Raw genomic sequence first — 20,868 nt, 5'->3', positions numbered from 1 at the left:
AACGGGTTTGACGAATCGTCGTGTTCGACAACAACGAGCCTGGAGTAGACAAGAACGACGACGCCTTCTCTCTTCATCTTGCCCGGTTAAAAATTACAGTGTACTTAGTAATTATTTTGTCAAACTAATTATATTGGAAGAGGAAGAAAACATTAAAGACGGGGCGGAACTCAGATGAAGGAGGGTGCACACGTATTTGTAAAAATAGTCTTTAATATTTTTTTTCAAGTTTTAGTTGAATGTAAACGTGTTGTTTTGTTTTTTATATCCAAACACATGCATTTAATCTGAAGTATTGTAATATTTATGAATAGACTGAAAATATAAATGTGATGAAAAATCAAATTTGAACATATTTGTTTGGTGAAAAATTTGTTATAGTGCAGATATATTTATTTCACATGTGTTACATCCTCAATTCTGTCATTAATACACAGACATTATATATAACATGGGCAAGTCCTAAATACCCTCAATACAAAAATTATTTTCAAGTGCCTTTTAATTTATGTTGTAAGTCTTATTATATTGTATAAAAGTCTTACGTTACATTTCTGTATTTCTGCATAAATCAGGATTCAGTATCCTCGAGGTCTTGCAGAATAAAACCCAGACTGAAGTAAATTTCAAAGAATCTGGATATTGTGTTAAAGAAGATATAACTCAAGGGTATAGCAGACGGGTGTAGCCCGATCGGATTGTGATCTGAAGGGGAGATAATTCAGTGAGATGTCCATATTTGGCTTGGAGGCTTATTATGTCGTATCGCTGTCTTCTCTTACATGGCGCTTTGTCTTTCTGGACCCCTGGACCATATTTCAATATTATTTCTTATTATGCGTTCTCAAATCTTCATTGCAGATTAGTGAGAGAGGATCTATGAGCACGGATGGCTTACTGCTTGTCCCCGACCATCCCTGTTGTGTGCACTGAACCGTGACTGTACCATTATTCTGTTATATATGAACATGGGAAATCCGATTGACATTTGCATCGCATAATGCGAATACATCTTTTGTTTCAGCATATAAAGCTTCTGAGCAGAAATATCAAAAACAAAACGGTTTTTATGTATTTCTGTGTTACATTAGAAGGTGAAAAGACAATTGATGTACAACACCAAAAAACCAAACATGAATATACGTAAGAAAATATATTCTCAACACTTTTTTCTATTATTTCGCGAAGTATAGAGACATTTTTTTTTCAGTGTGAGTATTGTAGATTGCTTCTGCAACCACGAGTAGGCAGGCTTTCTCATTAATTTTTTTTATGTATGAAGTTATGTACGGCTAGTCCGCACGTATTCTGGTATTCTACTTGATGTATAGCTAAGACAAGATGGATTTCTTATGGATAACGACTTCTTGTTTATTACGTACAGGACGTTTCGATGCTGATACTAGCATCATTTTCAAGTGGTTGACATCAGTAAAATTACAGAGTTTATATTTGTACAGCGTGAGGTACAAGTGTCAAAGATGGATTTCTTATGGATAACGACTTCTTGTTTATTACGTACAGGACGTTTCGATGCTGATACTAGCATCATTTTCAAGTGGTTGACATCAGTAAAATTACAGAGTTTATATTTGTACAGCGTGAGGTACAAGTGTCAAAGAGAGATAACACAGTTTAAAAGATTAACAAAGTATTAAATAAAGGATAAACAATCGAAAGCTTATCTAAAGTCAGCTAACATAATATAATGGTATACATATAATCGGATTAAGCTCCGTGGGGTTGCTGGAGGTTTAATAGATCATAAGGAGATTTATTTATTTATTTGATTGGCGTTTTACGCCGTACTCAAGAATATTTCACTTCTACGACGGCGGCCAGCATTATGGTGGGTGGAAACCTGGGGGAAACCCACGACCATCCACAGCATACTGCCAAACCTTCCCCCTACGGCTGGAGAAGAAGCCAGCATGAGCTGAACTTGTACTCATAGCGACCGCATTGGTGAGAGACTCCTGGGTCATTACGCTGCGCTAGCCCACTAACCAACTGATGGTCATAAGGAGAGGGCAGGCAGATACCGGTGTAAGGATCAAGGCATCTGATCTGCAGGGATTTTTTGTAGTTTTCTTTGTTCCAGTGACGTAAGTTGGTGCTAAGGGTCTTGATATTGCCCCAGTTGATTAGGTGAGTAGGGTTTTCTTTGATGTGATCTGAAATGGCGGAATTTGAGGCTGATTTCTGAACTGAGGTCTGGTGTTCTTTAATACGTTTGTCTACAGGTCGGCAGGACTCACCAATGTAGTACTAGTTACAGCTGCATAGCATCTGGTATACGACACCACGTAGGGTAGTCTTGGGCGTGGACATGTTTCTTCCATTTGCTTGAAGATGGTTTGTCAGGGTGTTCTGAGTCCTAAATATGGTCTCTATACCAGTGTTTTGTTTTAGTAACCGGTCGATCTAATAACTCGTGTGACCTTTGTACGGAACAGTTATTTGGACGCCAGGGCTTTCATCGAGGGTTCTGGGTTACTGTGTAGGCCCTGGGTTAGTGGTGGCACCTATGAGTAGGTTTACCATGTCTGCCAGGTATCCAATTAGGTTAGTAAATACATTTCGCAGGTGGTTGGTTTCTAATGCTAAGTCGGTTGAGCATATAGAGGTGGCTCTTTTGGCTAGAGCAGTTATAATGGCGGCTTTAGTTTTGGGAGAATGGTTAGATTTGTAGTGGATATATAGGTTGGAATGGGTAGGCTTGCCATATACTATAGTTGTGAGTTGGTCATCTGTCTTCTTGATAAGGAAATCAAGGAGAGGGATTTGTTGGTATTTCTGGGTCTTCACGGTAAATTTGATGCTCTGATTGTAGGTATTTGTTCGGGTTGTCATCTGGGTGAAATGCTACACAGGTGTCCACTTTTTGATTACCAGCGTACAGGCGAACTGGCTAATGCTGACTGCTCAAATCAGGAGATAGTGGGGAGCCCATACGCAGGCCATGTATCTGTTCATACATTGTGTCAATAGTGTGCATCATAACTAAGAAGTTATTTTTCATTACAGATGCAGAATTAAAGTTTGGCTGGGGATTTACGTCCTTTCATCTGTGTCTATTGGTCTAATGACTGCTCTTCTATTATCACCTTTATATATATATATATATATATATATATATATATATATATATATATATATATATATATATATATATATATATATATATATATATATATATATAAATATATATATATATATACACACGAATTGCCATTCGCAATTTCAAGTCATATGTGTTCTCTATGAGCATTAATCTTTATTTGTTTATTTGGGCCTGATTTCCTGCCATAACAACACTGACCCCCGGCGTAAAAGTGAAATATACATGAGTACGGTGCGAAATACCAATCAGACTATTTAGGTTTATTCGCTTTGTGATAAAAGCCGTACCCGCCAATTTGTCGCATAAATCATGGTGGAGAGTTTTATGAGTCAAGGAAACTGGAGTGATCACAGAAAAACACCTCCTTTCGCCAAAGCTGACCTATTGTCTTGATGAGAATAGCAATGGATGGATTCGAACTCCTGACAGTTACAACACGTAGTTTAAAGGTTTTACCCAAGCGGTTATGTTTTCAAATGTTTTTTTTTTTTTAAATAAGAACGAAGATTTACATTATAAGTTTATACATTGTTGGCAGCTGAGCAGCTGAACATAATGTAATGTTCTTCTTGTGCCACGAAAAAAAAAAAGCTCATATCGACCCACAGAATTCGACTTACCTGAACACGATGTGGACACATGAGAGTTTTTGCATGTTAGAGACCCATTTAAAGCTCGACGTCCTTTTCTCAATCGCGATGTTGCATTTTAAGTGTGGCCTTAACATGTAAATTATCGACGCATGATCAAATCCTGCTTGTGTTGTATTGGTTTCGGCTATTGGTGGTTAACACAAGCGCTCTTCAACAAATGTTGCAGTGCACTAACGGTCACACGTGCTTAGTTAACTTATTATTATCACCAAAGCCGCAGTAAACCTTGCCGGGCTTGAAACCTCGGCTCGTGTGTCCTACAAATCCGAAGTCAAAAGCTCCTAGCAATTTATCTCCATGAAACATAATGATTAATTCGTATATACATACAATGGTTCAACCGGTCCTTCAAAACAATATAATATCATATGAATATGGGCACTTTTAATCCAGTTAGCAACATAACCCAAGGCTGGGTTTGAACTCGCACCTGTATGGGATGTCATAGCCATCCAAATGCAAACGCCTTTATCCACCATGCCACTGTCCGCTTTCTCAAATGTAAAAGCGGCGTATATTATGCTCTCCTGCTTAATGTACATGTATTGCCCCTATAAATTAAAATAAATCACTCTCTTACATAAAAGTGATGAATAAATTTGAATCTCATGAACTGTCAAAGAAGATCGAACAGTACAGCAAAAACGTCTGTGGTTGGATTGATTGACAGGTTACACAGGTCAAAACGTCGTCTTTGTAATGGACATCTTGAGTCTTTATCTGAATAGAAAAATACATAGCCAAATAAAATAACGCACATACAAACGCCTGGGTACATTCTGTAGGTCAGCCATGCACACGATAAGTGGCAGAACCTTGGGATGTATTTATTGAAGACATTGTACACATACTGAATGTCGCTTGTCGCTCATCGCATTTATGCTGACTTGAGCTCTGTTTCTCTGACTGATCTTTTATCTGTATTACAGAATGATTATTTACACAAAAATAAGCAACCACTGGATGGGTTAACATATGCAAAGACATACCTAAATATACATACATACATACACGCACGTGCATGCATAAATAAAGACATATAAAGACGCATGTCAAAGTCCTCATAATCCACATCAATCATAAACACATATGTTTTCTCTGACGAACTCTGTACCCGTGTGACAGGCATGTTATTACGTATATCCATCTAAATTTAGTTTTGTATCGGTAACAGAAAGAACATTTCCATATCAGTCTATGCAGGTGTTATCGAAATGCTCGTACATTGTAGGTGAACCAACCAGACTTACCGGTGTACGTGTCCGTATACAGATAACTGGCTGGGGTCAAGTACTCTCGATTACATTTAAAACATTCGTTTTAACAGGAGGCAACTGGGCTTTGACCCATGGGTCATGAGTTCGAGTCCACATCTGGCTAGCTGGGGCGCTGTTTTCCCGAGGAAGTCTACCCGGCGCCGTTATTAAGCGAAATATTCTTTACTATGATGCTAAACAACAATGACATAAGTAAATAAAAATGATACAATCGGAACTTCATTAAGGTTCGCAATATAGTTTGTTTCATTTATTAAACCTGTCGCCTATATTCATTTAGCACTATTGAAAATAAACCGTAAATGATACCCAACAAGACATGCTCTGCACATCAATTTGTTACATTTGCCTATTATTGTAAAGTCATGGCAGTTATAGTACTATATTTCTTATTCTACCAGCTTGCTTTCGACAACAAGAGCTTATCGCCTCGGGTAACGTCATAATTATTAAAAACCAAATGAACAATGGACGTGGCCAATTTTTTTTTGTTTAGCACAGGTGAGCCACATGGATACACTAACATAAATTTAGTTTGTTTGACCTACACAAGTTAAATTTGTTCATATTATACAAAATTTTAAACGTAGCAACTCTAAAATGCATAATAATACTATAGGTTATACACTACACGCTAGGCATACGTCGGATATAAGTATCAGTAAAATTACACTGCAAACATGGCAAGGAAAGATACAGTGGGATATTCATTACACATTATAAAAACAAAATGCATGTAACGAAATATTTCAAGTACTCGAAGAAAAATCTCTTCCTCAGTCGCTGTACAGTGTACACTCCACTAACAGTTTTTTTACATATGTCATACTCTAAATTGCATTTACTTGTCATAATTTCACACACATGTAAGTACAGTGTTTGGATGCAAATAAATAAGTGACATTCTGCAAGAGAAAAAAAATAACATAATAAAATTAGAAATAATAATAAAATAAAGTAATTTTCCTTTCTAGAAGATAAAGGAACGTGTTATTAAAAGAAGTCTTTTTGTATTTTGACCATACATTCCCGTGTCTTTACTACCTTCATAAATTGTCCTGGCGTAGTTTCTCGACTGGTTCCTGAATGTTTCATATCATGTTACTATCGTTCACATAAGCATAATCGTTTTCCGTAAACTGTTCAGAATTGGCGTTGGCATAATTTGCACGATATGGAGTTTTTTCAACAGGGCAATGCGTTGGCTGTTCAGGATTTGCTTGAAAACACACTTTTGCACCGCATCGCGTTATCAACATGCAAAACAACAGTGCAAACAATGCGACTGCACACACTGCAAGAGAGACAGCAAGGGCAATGATCATTAGTTGTGTATTGCGTCTGTTGCCTGTGACAACGGCACAGGAGGCGTCTGTATTGCGTCTGTTGCCTGTGACAACGACACAGGAGGGGTCTGATAAAGATTCCGGTGTGTTTTCCACGACTATGCAGACATTGTAGGTACGACCCTCTAACAACTCGTCCATAACGACGGACCTCCGGTCAGGGTGAATCAGTATCTGTGTGTCAATTTTAGAGTCCTGTGTGTCATGGTAGGTCAGCTTCATGCCCCGAACCCCTCCTGGTCCCTGTGTATTCCAGCGAATTTCAATCTTTTCGTTATTCGTACTCCAAGTCAGATTATAGATCTCCAAGGCGATGTCTTCGTCACAAAATGTATGTGTTTCAGCGGACGAAGGTGGGAAGGATGTTTTGCCCAGAAAACAAGACTCCATAGAATAACACTGTAGAAGGAACATACTGGCTTTTGGGGGCGTTTGACATCGGACCTTGTCAAACTTCATAGAGACCTGTTCAGCCCTCATCCACGCTAAACTGCAGTTGCAGCTGAGTGGATTCCCGGCCAGGTAAACCTCAGCGAGAGGGCTCGATGTGATGATTTCTTTCAAATTGTCAATTTCACGAAACTGGTTTAAACGGATATCTATAGTGCGAAGTGAAGTACGTGGTCCTCCGAGTATATCGGGTGACAAGGAATAGAGCTTATTTCCCATCAAGAAAAGACTCTTCAGAGTTATGGTCAGACTTTTGTAGACGGGGATTAAAAACGGCAGTGCTGTTAGCTGATTGTAACTGAGGTCAAGAGTAGTGACGCGACCAAGGCAAGCATTTGGGGAAATGTTGGTAATAACGTTGTGAGAAAAGTTCAAAGTGATCACCTGGAAAGTTGTACAAGGGGTTGATATTGAAGGATCCATCAAGGGGAATTCTGTAACGTTTGAAAACCTGTTGTGTGAAAGATCCAAAATGGTGCATTCCTTTAAACGTGATGTTTTCAGGGAACGTCTGATTGAATTATGGGCCAGGCTTAAATGTCGGAAGTAGACGAAGGTGGTGCCATTGCCAGATAACGTAACTTTCTCTATCTGGTTGTTGTCTGCGTAAAGCTCTATACTGATATACCGCACTGGAGAAAACAATATGTTAATCTCTGGAAGATAGTTATAGGATATGTTCAAAGTCATGTAAGAGATTGTAATACTCACTGGTCCACTGGCTGTTCCGAATGTCTTTAGACTGTTCTTCGAAAAATCGGTCTCCTTTGCAGACAACATTTTGCGAATTTCAGTTGTCTTGTCTAGGGAGCAGTTGCGTAAATGTAGTATATTCATCAGGCCGAGCTGTTCTGTGATGTTATCTGACAGGGAGGGTAGTGGCATATCTGACAGGAAAAGCTCACGAAGACTTGTGAGTTTCGGTAGCTGCCCCACTAACCTCTTCCCGGCAGTGGATGACAGTTGATTACCAGACAAGTCCAGATGGTAAAGCGCTGAATCCAAATCTGTGAAGATATCTGGTGGAATCTCCTTGATGTGATTGTGTTGTAGCATAAGGTACTTTACCTTGGGGGAGTTGGCCAGAAATCCCTCCGGTATTTCGTCGATGTTGTTCTGACTGAGATCCAATGTATTAAGCACCTTCAATTCACTGAAAGCTCCCAGCGGTAGAGATTTGATGCCGTTGTTTCTAAGTTTCAGGGAGACGACTGAAGGAGAGTTCCTTAAGAGACGGCTGATGAAGGATTCGTACTTGGAGCTATCTATAGCCTGTGGGCTGTTTCTTTTTCTGTTAACGTGCAGATATTGAAGACTCTTTAATCCTGATACGACATCAAAGTTAAAGGTTGTTAACTGGTTATCTGACAAATATATGATCCGAATACCAGGAGTTGAGTTAAACAGATTCAGAGGTATATCTCTCAACTTGTTTGCAATGAGGTCTAGCTGATATAAACTGGTAGTTTTGGAGAATATCAAAGGTGGAAGAGATGATAACCGATTGTTTGTAACATAAAAAGATTTCAGATTAACAGTGTGGTCAAAAATATTACCCGGAAGTGCCTCCAAGTCGTTGTTGTCAAGACGTACACTTTCTAGCTTCGTGGATGTATCAAAGATTCTCAGAGGCAGGCTGACTATGCTGTTATTTTGCAAATTTATCGTCTTCAGAAACACCAGACCTTGAAACGAAAATTCTGAGAGTTGAGCAATGTTGTTGAATCTTAGGTCTAATGTGCTTAATTTGTCAAGACCTCTGAAACATCCGGGCTCGACATTTGTAATTTTGTTCCCGGCAAGACTTAAATATGTTAAATCCTTGAGGCTTTCAAAATCTTCAGTGTGGATATCAGTGATCTGGTTGTACGTTAATTCGAGTCTAGTCAACCTTGTCAGGTTAGCAATGGCACATTTTGGGATTAAGCTGAGCGTAGTTCTGGAGACGAACAACTGGACGAGCTTCGCTTCCAGTCCAACAAAATCCTCGCAACCATACGTTGTGATTTGGACATAGTTAATGATTAACACAGTGGCACTCACATTCAAGAAGGAGCCCTCTTCGATTGAACAAGTCCGCTTGTTTGACAATCTTAGACGTCGAAAGTTGACGGGCGAGTCCAAAAATCGAGGAATCGTTCTACTGAACTGTGTACAGACAACGTCTGTGCCATTTGCCGGTCTACAGGAGCATTTGGGATGAACTGGACACAAAGAATTGCAGTAAGTGGCGAATATGGCTAGAACCGTGAGAACAGCGTTCACTGTCCCCATCGTGCTTCACTTTACATTGACTACCTGTGGACATGCCTTATAAAAAGTACAGCGTGGCCTATGTTCATTACCCACTTTAGTTCTTGAGGGGCGGAACCACGGCAGATTGCGTGAAAAATGGACTCTCTTTGTTACGTTGTCTAGTCAGCATTCCTTTCAACAAAATTGGAATAAAAGATTAACGTCTGGAGAATGTGTACTGGGCCATCTGACGTGTCAGATCCCCCTTAACAAAAACTGACCGATCATGTCTCAGGATGATAGCCTACCAAATATCTCAAAAGTAAACTGAGTCTTGTTCTCTTTCATAACCATAGTATGCGTTGTCACCGCGATCCGTAAAGATGCGGATGTATAGAAATAATTATCTCTTTTTTCCAGCCATTCCATTGGTCAATGAGCCTCAGTCACGTGAAACTGACATACAAACAGGACGTCACAGTGCACAACAAGAAACCGTGTCAAAGTATAGTCAATACTATTTTATTTACACAGTAGATTTATATACAAAAAATGCTTTTCAGCCTTATCACGAAAAATGTATTATTATGGTAATAACTGGAATTGTACTAACCGGGGACTCCGAGAATGATAAATCCAATGTATCAATAGATTGTATTCGTAAGTGTCAGGCGCGTAGTGCGATGTTTTATTCACCCTGTGTCGAAGTGAACACCCAAATTAATTTGCATATTGACCTTAAGATTATGTTCTCATAAACTACTAGTGAAGGTTTGAAGTTATTTCCGCAATAGATGTACCTCATTATATCATGAGCGATTTAGATTTTTTTATTTCAATAGGGGGACTCCCTGGCTCAGTTGGTTAGCACTGCGTAATGACCCAGGAGTCTCTCACCAATGCGGTCGCTGTGAGTTCAAGTCTAGCTCATGCTGGCTTCCTCTCCGGTCGTAAGTGGGAAGGTATGCAGCAGCCTGCGGATTGTCGTGGGGTACCCTCGGGCTCTGCCCTGTGTACTCCCACCACAATGCCGGCCGCCGGCAGATATTCTTGAGCACGGCGTAGAATACCAATCAAATAAATAAATAAATAAATCATTTTAATAGGTTTGGTTATTTAAATGCCACTCCACTCATGTTATACTGGAAACTGGATTTTAAACATGGCGAATCTGAAGTAGAAACAAAACAACAAGCACGGGAGTTTCTTTGTCATTTTCATATGTGAAAAAAATGTATCAATAGGGGACAGTTTTTTATGTACATTGGATTTTGAAAGTTTATATCTTCAGTTTGAGGTTCTTCGCCAATTTTCAGACATTTTTGGGGTTAATATAATAAATAAACAAAGACATATGGCGCGCATGCCCATACTTCTCATGTGTGACAGTCATTAATTGCTTGGGAAAGGCAGACTGCTGTGTAAAAAATTCTTTGCAGTCAAGCGTTGAACAATAGTGAAAAAAAGATTTATGCATTTATTTGATTGGGTGTTTATGAAGTAGTCAAGGATATTTCACTAAATGGATGGAAGCCAGAATTATGGCGGGGGAATATCGGGCACAACCCTAGGGAAATTTTGTGTTAAACCTTTTCTGAAAAAAAACGAAAAAAAAAAACAAAGTTTTAATTTATGGTTAAGGATAGATGTGCTGGTAATGGTGATTATTGATCAAATTGATTCAATTAAATTTATGTTCAATATTAAGACTTTGTCTATTGAGACTGACGTTAATTGTAACAACAGGCAGATAAAATAGAGAAACATTTGTCACTGAGAACTTTTGAAACAGACCTGTAAATGTTAAGCAAATTTTAAACAGGTGCATCGGAAATTGAAGTAGATGCACATGTTGGCCTATATGACACTCTACAGAATATAGTCTTTTATTTCTTGGATGGTTTAAAAAAGCGTTTAGAACGGATGATCTCCGTTGGGGACTGGTGGCATTAACGTTACAGTTATTGAAAAGTTTCGATATTAAAAGTGTGATTGAGTGTATTTTATTTATTGACTTGATTAGTGTTTTACACCGTTCTCAAGAATATTTGAATTATACGACCGTAGCCAACACTATGGTGGAAACCGGACACAGGAAATCCACGACCATCCGCAGGTTGTTGGCAGACCGTTCCACGTAATGCCGGAGAGGAAAGCAGTGTGAACTGGACTGGAACTCACAGCGACCACATTGGTGAGAGGCTTCTGGGTCATTGGGCTGCGCTAGCGAGCTAAACGAGCAGAGCCACGGAGGCGCCTGACCGAGTGTAAGTTAATACGACTATGTTTACCTATTGGTAAAAAATTCTGTGTATCATTTGATCCCATCTGCGAAATTAGTGAAACTTTTACTGTATTAGGTGAACAAGTTCACACAATCTATAAATGTTGCTTTTAAATGTGTAAAACTTTATATACAATTTTAACAGTGATATCTTGTTTTCTACGGTAACGTTTCCTTCTGAATGTGAAATATCCTTACAAAAGAAAACACCGGACTTCCACGGATGATAGTCTCTTTACGGGTTGACTAAAACGTGTGTTATTGTCCTTTTGTGCGCCTGTTTCACAAAACACATGTGAAATTCGCAAAAAAAGTGTAGATATACATACGAAAACAAAGCGGTTTCATACATTTTACATCGTTTTGAAAATGTGAGATATTTAAATCGAGTGCTAAGAAAACACGTTTGTACCCTAAGTTTGTAGATCCCTAGGGGCTCAACGTTCATTGTCACCTATGTGCAAAACACTGTGCCCCAGAATCAATGCACGTCAACACATATATTCATTCACGATCTTCAAATGACTGTTCTTTTTTTCGTCGTACTTAAGAATATTTTACCGACAACGAGGAAAACTGGCTAAGCTCTAGAGAAAGCTATAGATATTGTAATTGGTTTACGACCTCAGACCTTTCCAGATTTTTCGACAAAAACAGCTTTTGTTGGCCCGTATAAATTTACATCTAATATCGCAGTTCTTTAGACGGAGGAGTTGCTTTTGTACAAATATAGGATACATGTATACCGACATCACGTGAAAAATAAGAAGAGTGAGTTACTGCTCAGAGTTGAGCGTCGTAGATTAAACATTTTCAATCATTTGATTTATTGATTTATTTGATTGGTGTTTGACGCCGTAATCAAGAATATTTCACTTATACGACGGCTGCCAGCATTATGGTGTGTGGAAACCGGGCACAGCCCGTGGGAAACCCACAACCATCATTACGTTGCGTTAGCGCGCTAATCAACTGAGTCACGGAGGCCCCTCAGGCATATGACGACTAAAGGGTTCGTTCAGTCTACTGACACGTGTATAGCTGAACGCACAAGATGGAATTTACAACTTCATCTTTTAACATCTTATATGTGACCACCTCCCGACGTGCACACTCTACCAACTGTGCTATCGGAGAGGGTGAAATTATTTTATTTATTCATTTGATTAGTGTTTTACGCTGTACTCAACAATATTTCACTTATACGACGGCTGCCAGCATTATGGTGGGAGGAAACCGGGTAGAGGCCGTGGGAAACCCACGACCATCCGCAGGTTGGTGCCTTACCTTCCCACTTTCAGCTGCTGAAATTAGAAAAAATATAACAAGTGTACTGCTTAAGGGTCATAGTCATACAAGGGTCAGTAATAATAATGAAGTCGAGACATCATTAACTAAATGTAAATCGTTCCACTCTTGTTAGAGATCTCAGCATGTGGGGCGAATGGTTGTGAAACCGTTTACATTTACGTAGTGATGCCTCGTACATATGACCACTTTCCAGTCATCCCCACTGTTACAGTAACCTTCCTTTATGCAGACTTGTACATGTATTAACCATGCTCTCAATCCCTGATGGATCAGGGATGTTCAAACTTAACCCTTTAACCCACGCAGTGACACTATAGATATCATCGTCTTATGTCCATATTATAAATTTTCACATATTTTTTTTGTCTCTCCAGGAAGTCCTATGTACCGGTACCATGGTATGTATGGGGGTTTTGAAAAGTTCTGGAACTAGTTTAAATAAAGACTGGCATCAGCTTACACATTTGGGCGTCGCTTCAAATATATAAGAGAGAATCTAGATGGAAAGAGTACACAAAAGAAGCCCTATTGTATTTGTAGTAGTCAGAACATTTTGATATAAATACTACCGCCAAAAACTTGATTTAATATTCATGTAATATTTTCAAACTGCATGTTTATCTTTTTTAAATACCGTTGTTTATATTCAACTATTTTTTTGATTCTTGGTTTATACCCCGTATTCGATTATTCAAAAGATACGTTCATCTTTCCCTTATACCAGGGCGGAGCCTCCGTGACTCAGTTGGTTAGCCTAGCCGCCTAGCGCAGCGTAATGACCCGGGAGCCTCTCACCAATGCGGTCGCTGTGAGCTCATTCTGGCTTCCTCTCCGGCCGTACGTGGCCACAGACCCCAATTAGTTTTCCATAAGCGACAATGTTAACGTTTAGCGCTGTAGCTCAGTCCCAAACATTCCTTGGCCAATAAGCTTGGTGCATACCTGGCCCAGCCTGTGAGAAAGAAGCTGTAAAAATCTTGACATAGGTTGCCCGTCAAAATCTGGACCTTTCCATGCCGGCAGCTGGGAGGAGTGCCTAGCAACGCCAAGGGGACGTCACTCGCAGCCTCATCACCACCTGTCTCCTTGTGTCCTCTCGCCTAGAATTGCAAACTTTCACCATTAAAACTCATACCTGCCCAAAGCTTAGACAATTTCCATCATTTTGATACCAAGCATGCACCTGTACACCAAAAACGGCAGGCTGGTAGCAAAAAAAAACTTTACACCCTAAAATACACAGAACTACAACTACTGAAAAACGGAAGTTGTAATGGGGGTCTGTGTCCACGTGAGAAGGTCTTCCAGCAACTTGGGGATGGTAGTGGGTTTCCCTCGGGGCTATGCCCAGTTTCCTCCACCATAATGCTGGCCGCCGTCGTATAAGTGAAATATTCTTCAGTATGCCGTAAAACACCAATCAAATAAATAAATAATAAAGTTACCACGCCGCCAGCAATATAATGGGAGAAAACCGGAATAAACTCACCACCATACTCACGCTGCTTTAGTCTATATCTTTTAAAGAGTCGCCTGAATCCAGCTGTCAGTAAAATCAATCATACTGGCTATCAAAATTGTCCTTAGTCAGTGACACGTGACAATTTAATCGTTGGAAATACTAGAGTAGTCACATTGAGTAAGTCGTTGATAAATCTTGATGAATCTGAAGATTCATCGATTACCAGTTGTTTGATAATCATGCTTGTAAGCACAAAAAGCTACTAAAAGCTAACACACGTTCACACGCATCACTTCCCATTACATCTTGTCGCATGACTTTCATACGAGAATCGTAATCTTCTTTGGCCTTTGTTCTTTTTGTCTTTTTTTTTAAATTATGAACGAAACAATGGTCTTTGAGTGCAACAGACGTTTATATTCGCAAGGAAGCTAATTGGCTAACTTCTTGAACAACAGCGTCAACTATGAGTGTTCATTAAAGGCCAAGAACACGCTAGTATGAAATGCATGTAAAATTATAAACCAAATATTTTCCATGAAAATAATTCGATTTATTTTTGGAACGTTTGTGTACCTAATAAAATGCATTTAAAACTCCATATTCTACGTTTGCCTTTTCTGACCATATTGGGATCGGTGATGCCACTTCAGCTTATTGTCAGTTGACACACATAAGAGTGGTGTGCATTTAAAATGCATCTTCGTTTAGAGCAATGAGTGCATCCAACAAATGGACCTTAAAACGAACTATTTCAAGCCAAAATATTGCTGTATAATCACGGGTACCCTCTGGGTCCATACAGACAAACATAGAATCCTAGGCTTTAAATCTGAAAAAACTAAATCAATCCGTTTGAATGGACAATGTTTAATGGTCTTTCATCTAATTAATATTTTATATTGGCATTTTCTTTGCTTTTCACACTTGTGCATGAATTGAAATCAGAGGTATTGTTACTCAGATAGGCCCAGGGTTGGGCTTATTGGTGAGTTGGATAGGCAATATGAAAGAAACGAACAGTATGCCAAGATGTGTCAACGGATATGTGTTCTATATTGGTAACGTTGTTTTCTGACTGAGGAAAAGTCATGTAACATTTACATTGCACGTAGGTGGTGAGCTGGGGAAGGAAGGCACCATTACCACATGAGAAAATATTCTTGAGAACTACCTAAAAGAGCAGTTAAGAATACATGTATACATAAATTAAGACATAAATAAAGCAATAAACATATCTTCCATATCAGAATATGTGCCCATTTTTATAACAAAGAGAGAAGGTTTTTAGTGCCTGCATGAGAAATATAGTTATAGTTTGTGGTGGAAGCGTCTGGAATTGGAGTTCAAATCCCGGTGTGACCTACAGTTATCATCACTGCATTTGTACACTATCAACCATAAATGGCGTTAACCCACCTGCACCGGGACAGTGTATACATAGCCTTTAGACCTAATACTAGGGGGACCTAATACAGCGTAAAACACCAATCAAATAAACACACAAACTTAATACCACGCATGTAAAAGAGGAGCAAATCTTACTTAGAATACCATTCAGAAAACGTAGCATTAAGTTAAATATAAGAGAGTGTGTATTGCGGAGGGAAAGTTGATAAAATGTCTAGGATGTTTGTACATCTAGGTCAGAGAGCTGCATTCAATAACAATGTCACCCACACGGATTTGGGTCATACTCTATGTGCATTTATAATGTATTGTATATATATACACACAGACAATCTTGTTTAGCTGTGATATAGTCACCTGAACGTTGAGTCTGTCTCTTGGCATAAGTGGCAGGCACCCGCAAATACTCTCACGTCATCTTGGCTTCGCCACAGTCATTATATCCCATCACAACTGTTATGTCACGACATACCGACATGAAAACAATCATAATATCAAATTATATTACAATAACCACAACCATTATGTGACATCATATCATTATGACAGCAATAACTATGTCAAAATGCTACAACAGTCATAATCTCTTTTATATCATTACCACTACAACAGTTTTGTCTCACTATATCATTCTGGCCAAAATTGTCATGTCACATCAGCGTAACAATCATAGTGACACATGATATCTTTACCACCACAATCCTCATATCACATTATGGTAACAATCATACTGACACATGGTATCATTACCATCACAGCCCTTATGACACGTTATATCATTATGACCACGGTCGCTGTGAGTTCAAGTCCAGCTCATGCTGGTGTCCAGAGCACCTTGGAATGTACGTAGTGACGTGAAAATTGCTCTGATATTGTTCTTTGGTTTAAATGCATTGGCAATAGAGCCATGAATGGAGCACTCACCACTGCAGTTTACGTGCAAATCGTTCCAATACTTTTTGATATTTTTTGTAAAACGCCATTTTCAAAAATTGTATCTGGGGTCATCGAAATATTTTAGAAATGTACTTCCGTTCTACGTTATAGTAGCGATTATGTACGTTGATAGAAGAAGACGGATTGTCTGTAATAATCCCAGTAGTGTGGGTTTATTTTTTTAATTCTGCATACGTTTATTTTTTCTTTAAATATTAATTTACTTTTTATTTGTTTAGTAATTTAGGGAGCACGTAAAGATAGTCCTGTGATGACCCATTAGTTGGACAAGTCGTTTGTAGAGCAAACATAGACATCTTATCAGCATTTACATTTGTACATGAACCGATTGAAGAAAATCTTAACTTAGGTATATTGAGGATTCCTGTATTCATCGGTTATGTGTTATTTTTCCAGATGACACGCTGTCCTTGCTTCTTTCGTACAATAACTTTGACACGAGGCCTGGTTTCACCAACTTTGTGGGACAGTTTACCAACTGTGACACCGTCTTCTCTACCATAACTTTGGTCAGAAGAAGTATTTCACCAGTCTGTCTCACCAGACAGTTTGTCAGCGATCACTCTGTCATCACTGCTCTAGCTTTGACATGAGGCCTGGTTTCGTCAGTTATGTGTGACAGTGTACCACCTATCACCCTGTCATCACTGCTCTAGCTCTAACAAGGGGCCTGAATTCACCGGTTATGTGTGACAGTTTGCTAGCTGTGACACCGTCTTCTCTACCATAACTGTGGTCATAGACGGTATTTCACCAGTCTTGTGACAGTTTGTCAGCGATCACACTGTCATCACTGTTCTAGCTGTAACAAGAGGCCTGAATTCACAAATTATGCGTGACAGTTTACCAGTTATCACACCGTGTGACAAGTAATAGGGGTTTGAGACCAGAGAGCCATCACGTTTCCGTTCTACGCACAGTCATTTCCTCTTCCTGCTCTTGCTGTTGTTGAGGTTGCAGCTGCTTCTGTGGTTTGCCTTTCTTCTTAGGTTCCTGATTCTGCATGTCATGTGACTGAAAATTTGTTAACTACGACATAAAACCCAAAGCATACAGAATGCAAGTAGAATAATATAGTGTCACCACCAGGTCGTTGCGGTGACAATGCAGCATTTTTCGGGATTACGGCTGTGTGGTATCTTTCAAAGTTAATGCGCACTGATTACTGCACTCGCCTTACAGGTTGGTTTACGCTGTGGAATCCTCGAAGATTTATTCCAAACTTTTTAGTTTTCTTGATCCATTATATTTATCTATATTTACTTCATTTTACAATTTTTTCAATAGATTTTCTCATTAACGATTATGACATTTGATAGAATTATTATGTGTCGTTTGACTCATTGTTTACCTGCATTTAATATATTATTGATTTTTTTTTCCTTATTTTTTATGTACTGATTTATTTATTTACTTATTTATTTATTTATTGATTTATCTATTGATTGATTTATTTATTTATTTATTCATCCCTCAGCGTATAGCTTGATTCGTTGAATGCTTGGTTTATGTAGTGTATTTTTATTAACCACGGGTGCTTATGACGTCATGCAATCTTCCACACCAGAGAAATCCACAAAACAAAAGATTACGTGGAAATGAAGACCACCTCTTTGTCCTCTATCTTTTCATCACGCGACGTCGTCAATGTGTGGAAAAGGTTAAAAACATTCAAAATGGACAATGCATTAGACCTGCAGGTTGGCGAAATGACCCAGGAGCATCTCACCAGTGCGGTCGCTGTGAGTTCAAGTCCAGCTCATAGTGGCTTCCTCTCCGGCTGTACGTGTATGTTTAAAAGAGAGCGTTTGTGCGAGTGGATATATGTATGTATTTATACCTGGGGTTCGATCTCGTGCTTCACAATTTTTCAGTCATATGACGACGAGGTATTGTCTGCCATCTTGTGGCAGGGCGCCAAAGTGGTGCCGCCACTGAGATATAATGCCGAATACACCAGACATGAGAACCGACCCAGTCACATTATACTGACACCGAGTCAGTTAAGTTTCCTGACTCTAACCTCTCAGTACTGAGCGCCAAGCGAGGCATCAGCAGGTACCATTTTAGAATCTTTGGCCCGGCAACAGGCGGAAAGGTCTTTCAGCAACCTGCGGATGGCCGTGAGTTTCCTCTGCCTGGTTTCCTTCAGCCATAATGCTGATCGTTGTCGTACAAGTGAAATTTTCTTACTTCGTAAAACACCAGTCGAAAAAGTAAATAAACAAATCTGCCTTGCCATAAATACGAGGTATATAAATGTTCGAATTCAAATTTTAGCTACCGACAACATAAAAAGACTGGTATGATGTGGCATACAACGTATTGACAAGAATTTTAAATGACATCAAAAGTAAAAGTTGTCCAGGGTAAATTATGTTTTTTTTCCCCAATTATTGTGTGTGAAAATCACGATGGTCATTCCCCGCTACGTTATATTCAACGCTAACATAAAAAAGTATGTATAGTGAACTGATTGTTAGCTGTCGGTCACACGCCGCGAGACGGACTTCCGAGACGACTTTTACAGAGACATGTGTTAGATTAACATGAGGGTGGATAAGCCACGTTATCTAGCGATTGATATGTCAGCTCCTGAACCATTTGCCTGGGTTCTTTCCCCTGCTGTGTATGACCTGCACGCAGGCTGTGGGTAGCAAGCGATGCCATTGATCTTTTAGATGACATCTATTCCTTTTCCTATTTTTACTTATATTGCTGTCTTGTTACAGCAAACGTTGATTTATCGATTAATTTGTGAAAAGAGACTGATGGATTTTTACTGTCATGAATTATCTATTGAAATTGTATCTGAAAAACGGATAAATTTGTTGGAAAATTTAGAGTATGTATCCCATGGGAGAAAGACGTATAGTTTGATGTAAAAGATACATAGCTTTGTTTCTTGCTATTTCATACTTGCCAACTAACCTACGAATGGTAGTGGGTTTCTGCTCGGTTTCACCACCACAATGCTGGCCTTGAGTGCGGCGTAAAACATATCAAGTAAATTAATAAACAAATAAATAAATAAGTAAATAATTGCCAGCTGTCGGCAAACAGAAATTACTGACAAGCCACTTGGCTCAAGGGAGATGACCACGTTTTGCCAACACCAATGCTACCCTCCCCTGTTTCTTTCTGAACCTGTCGCCTATATTCAGATCTCTGAAAAATCAGTGATATATGTCCTGGTTATCAAAATTGCTTTTAGTTAGTGACATATAACACGACAGGCTGAACGCCCATATCAGTGCAAGGAAAATGCAGTTGATATACATTTTAAATTCATAAAGTTAAACTCTCATAAGCTTCTTTTCCACACCATGAATTCATTACCCAGGGTTATGTCATGATAATGAAAAAAACGAGGGCATGCTGGATAATGGGTGGAGTACGGTATATCGTAACGGAAAGCGACATCAGTTAACTGGCATGTAATCGACTTTTATTTTAACCCTGTTTCTGACTCACGTGCGAGATTGTTTGTAAGTTTTATTAAAATTTAACCTTAATCGAGATTGTTTGTAAGTTTTATTAGTATTAATGGAAATATAATATAATTTTTTTGATAAAAAAAGCAATTTTGGTATACAGTACGATAGATTTTACAGAAAACTGAATACATGGAACCAGTCAAAATAAGACGAAAACACGATTTCCCTTTTTTTGGACCTAATCACTGGAGGAAACCATATTAGCGAAAGGAAACCACGTGCTTCACCAGATACGTCAATTTACATGTACGTCACAATCTTGCCTATTCCAACACTTGAACTGTGACGGTGGGTACATTGTTATGTATGACTATTTAATGTTTTCATGTACTGTTAGTCTGCGGACCTTGGTGTTATATGTTATAAGCATAACAGGCCTTGTTATATATGTACAGCGCGAACCTGGCCGAAAGCACCGTGTTCAATGCTCTGTTTATTTAACTGGCTGTTCATTGGCTGTTAATTCTGTGTCTAAGAATAGTTGAATCCACCTGGACCGTATATAAGCCGTGTTTTCTGTGCAGAGGGGAGGTATTTTTGCTGCATCCACTGGGAGCCAGGAGAGTGTGAGACGCTATCGTATCGAGTCCACTTTATTTATATGAGCTGGTGATGCCAGTTTCGTTTGGGAGGACAGTTTTTTATGCCGGCACCGTTTGTGTACCACAGTAGTACTGATGTCTGGTTTATGTGAATTTCTGCGGAAGTCACGTTTATTGGTGTTCGGATCTTTATTATGATTATACAGTGTGGACTGTGTAATTTGTTTAACACGCTGACCTCACCTGACCGACAAGGTCGTCAAGGACTCTAAACTGAAGTTTTCAGTTTTGCAAAGGACGTTCGTTCTGCCACAAGGTGA

The 20,868-nt window shown here is 39.1% G+C and overlaps 1 protein-coding gene across 1 annotated transcript; it reads right to left on the bottom strand.

Moving 5' to 3' along the window:
* Positions 1-4,388: 4,388 nt before the first annotated feature.
* LOC135462513 (toll-like receptor 6) lies at positions 4,389-9,124 on the bottom strand. Its single transcript, XM_064739739.1, has one exon. The coding sequence runs from the start codon at positions 9,122-9,124 to the stop codon at positions 6,146-6,148; it is 2,979 nt and encodes a 992-aa protein (XP_064595809.1). The 3' UTR covers positions 4,389-6,145.
* Positions 9,125-20,868: the final 11,744 nt, after the last annotated feature.

Source organism: Liolophura sinensis, chromosome 2 (genome assembly GCF_032854445.1).
Source record: "Liolophura sinensis isolate JHLJ2023 chromosome 2, CUHK_Ljap_v2, whole genome shotgun sequence".
In the NCBI taxonomy this organism is placed as follows: domain Eukaryota; kingdom Metazoa; phylum Mollusca; class Polyplacophora; order Chitonida; family Chitonidae; genus Liolophura; species Liolophura sinensis.
Note: the sequence above shows the minus strand (reverse complement) of the source record. Positions and strands in the feature narration are given on the sequence as shown.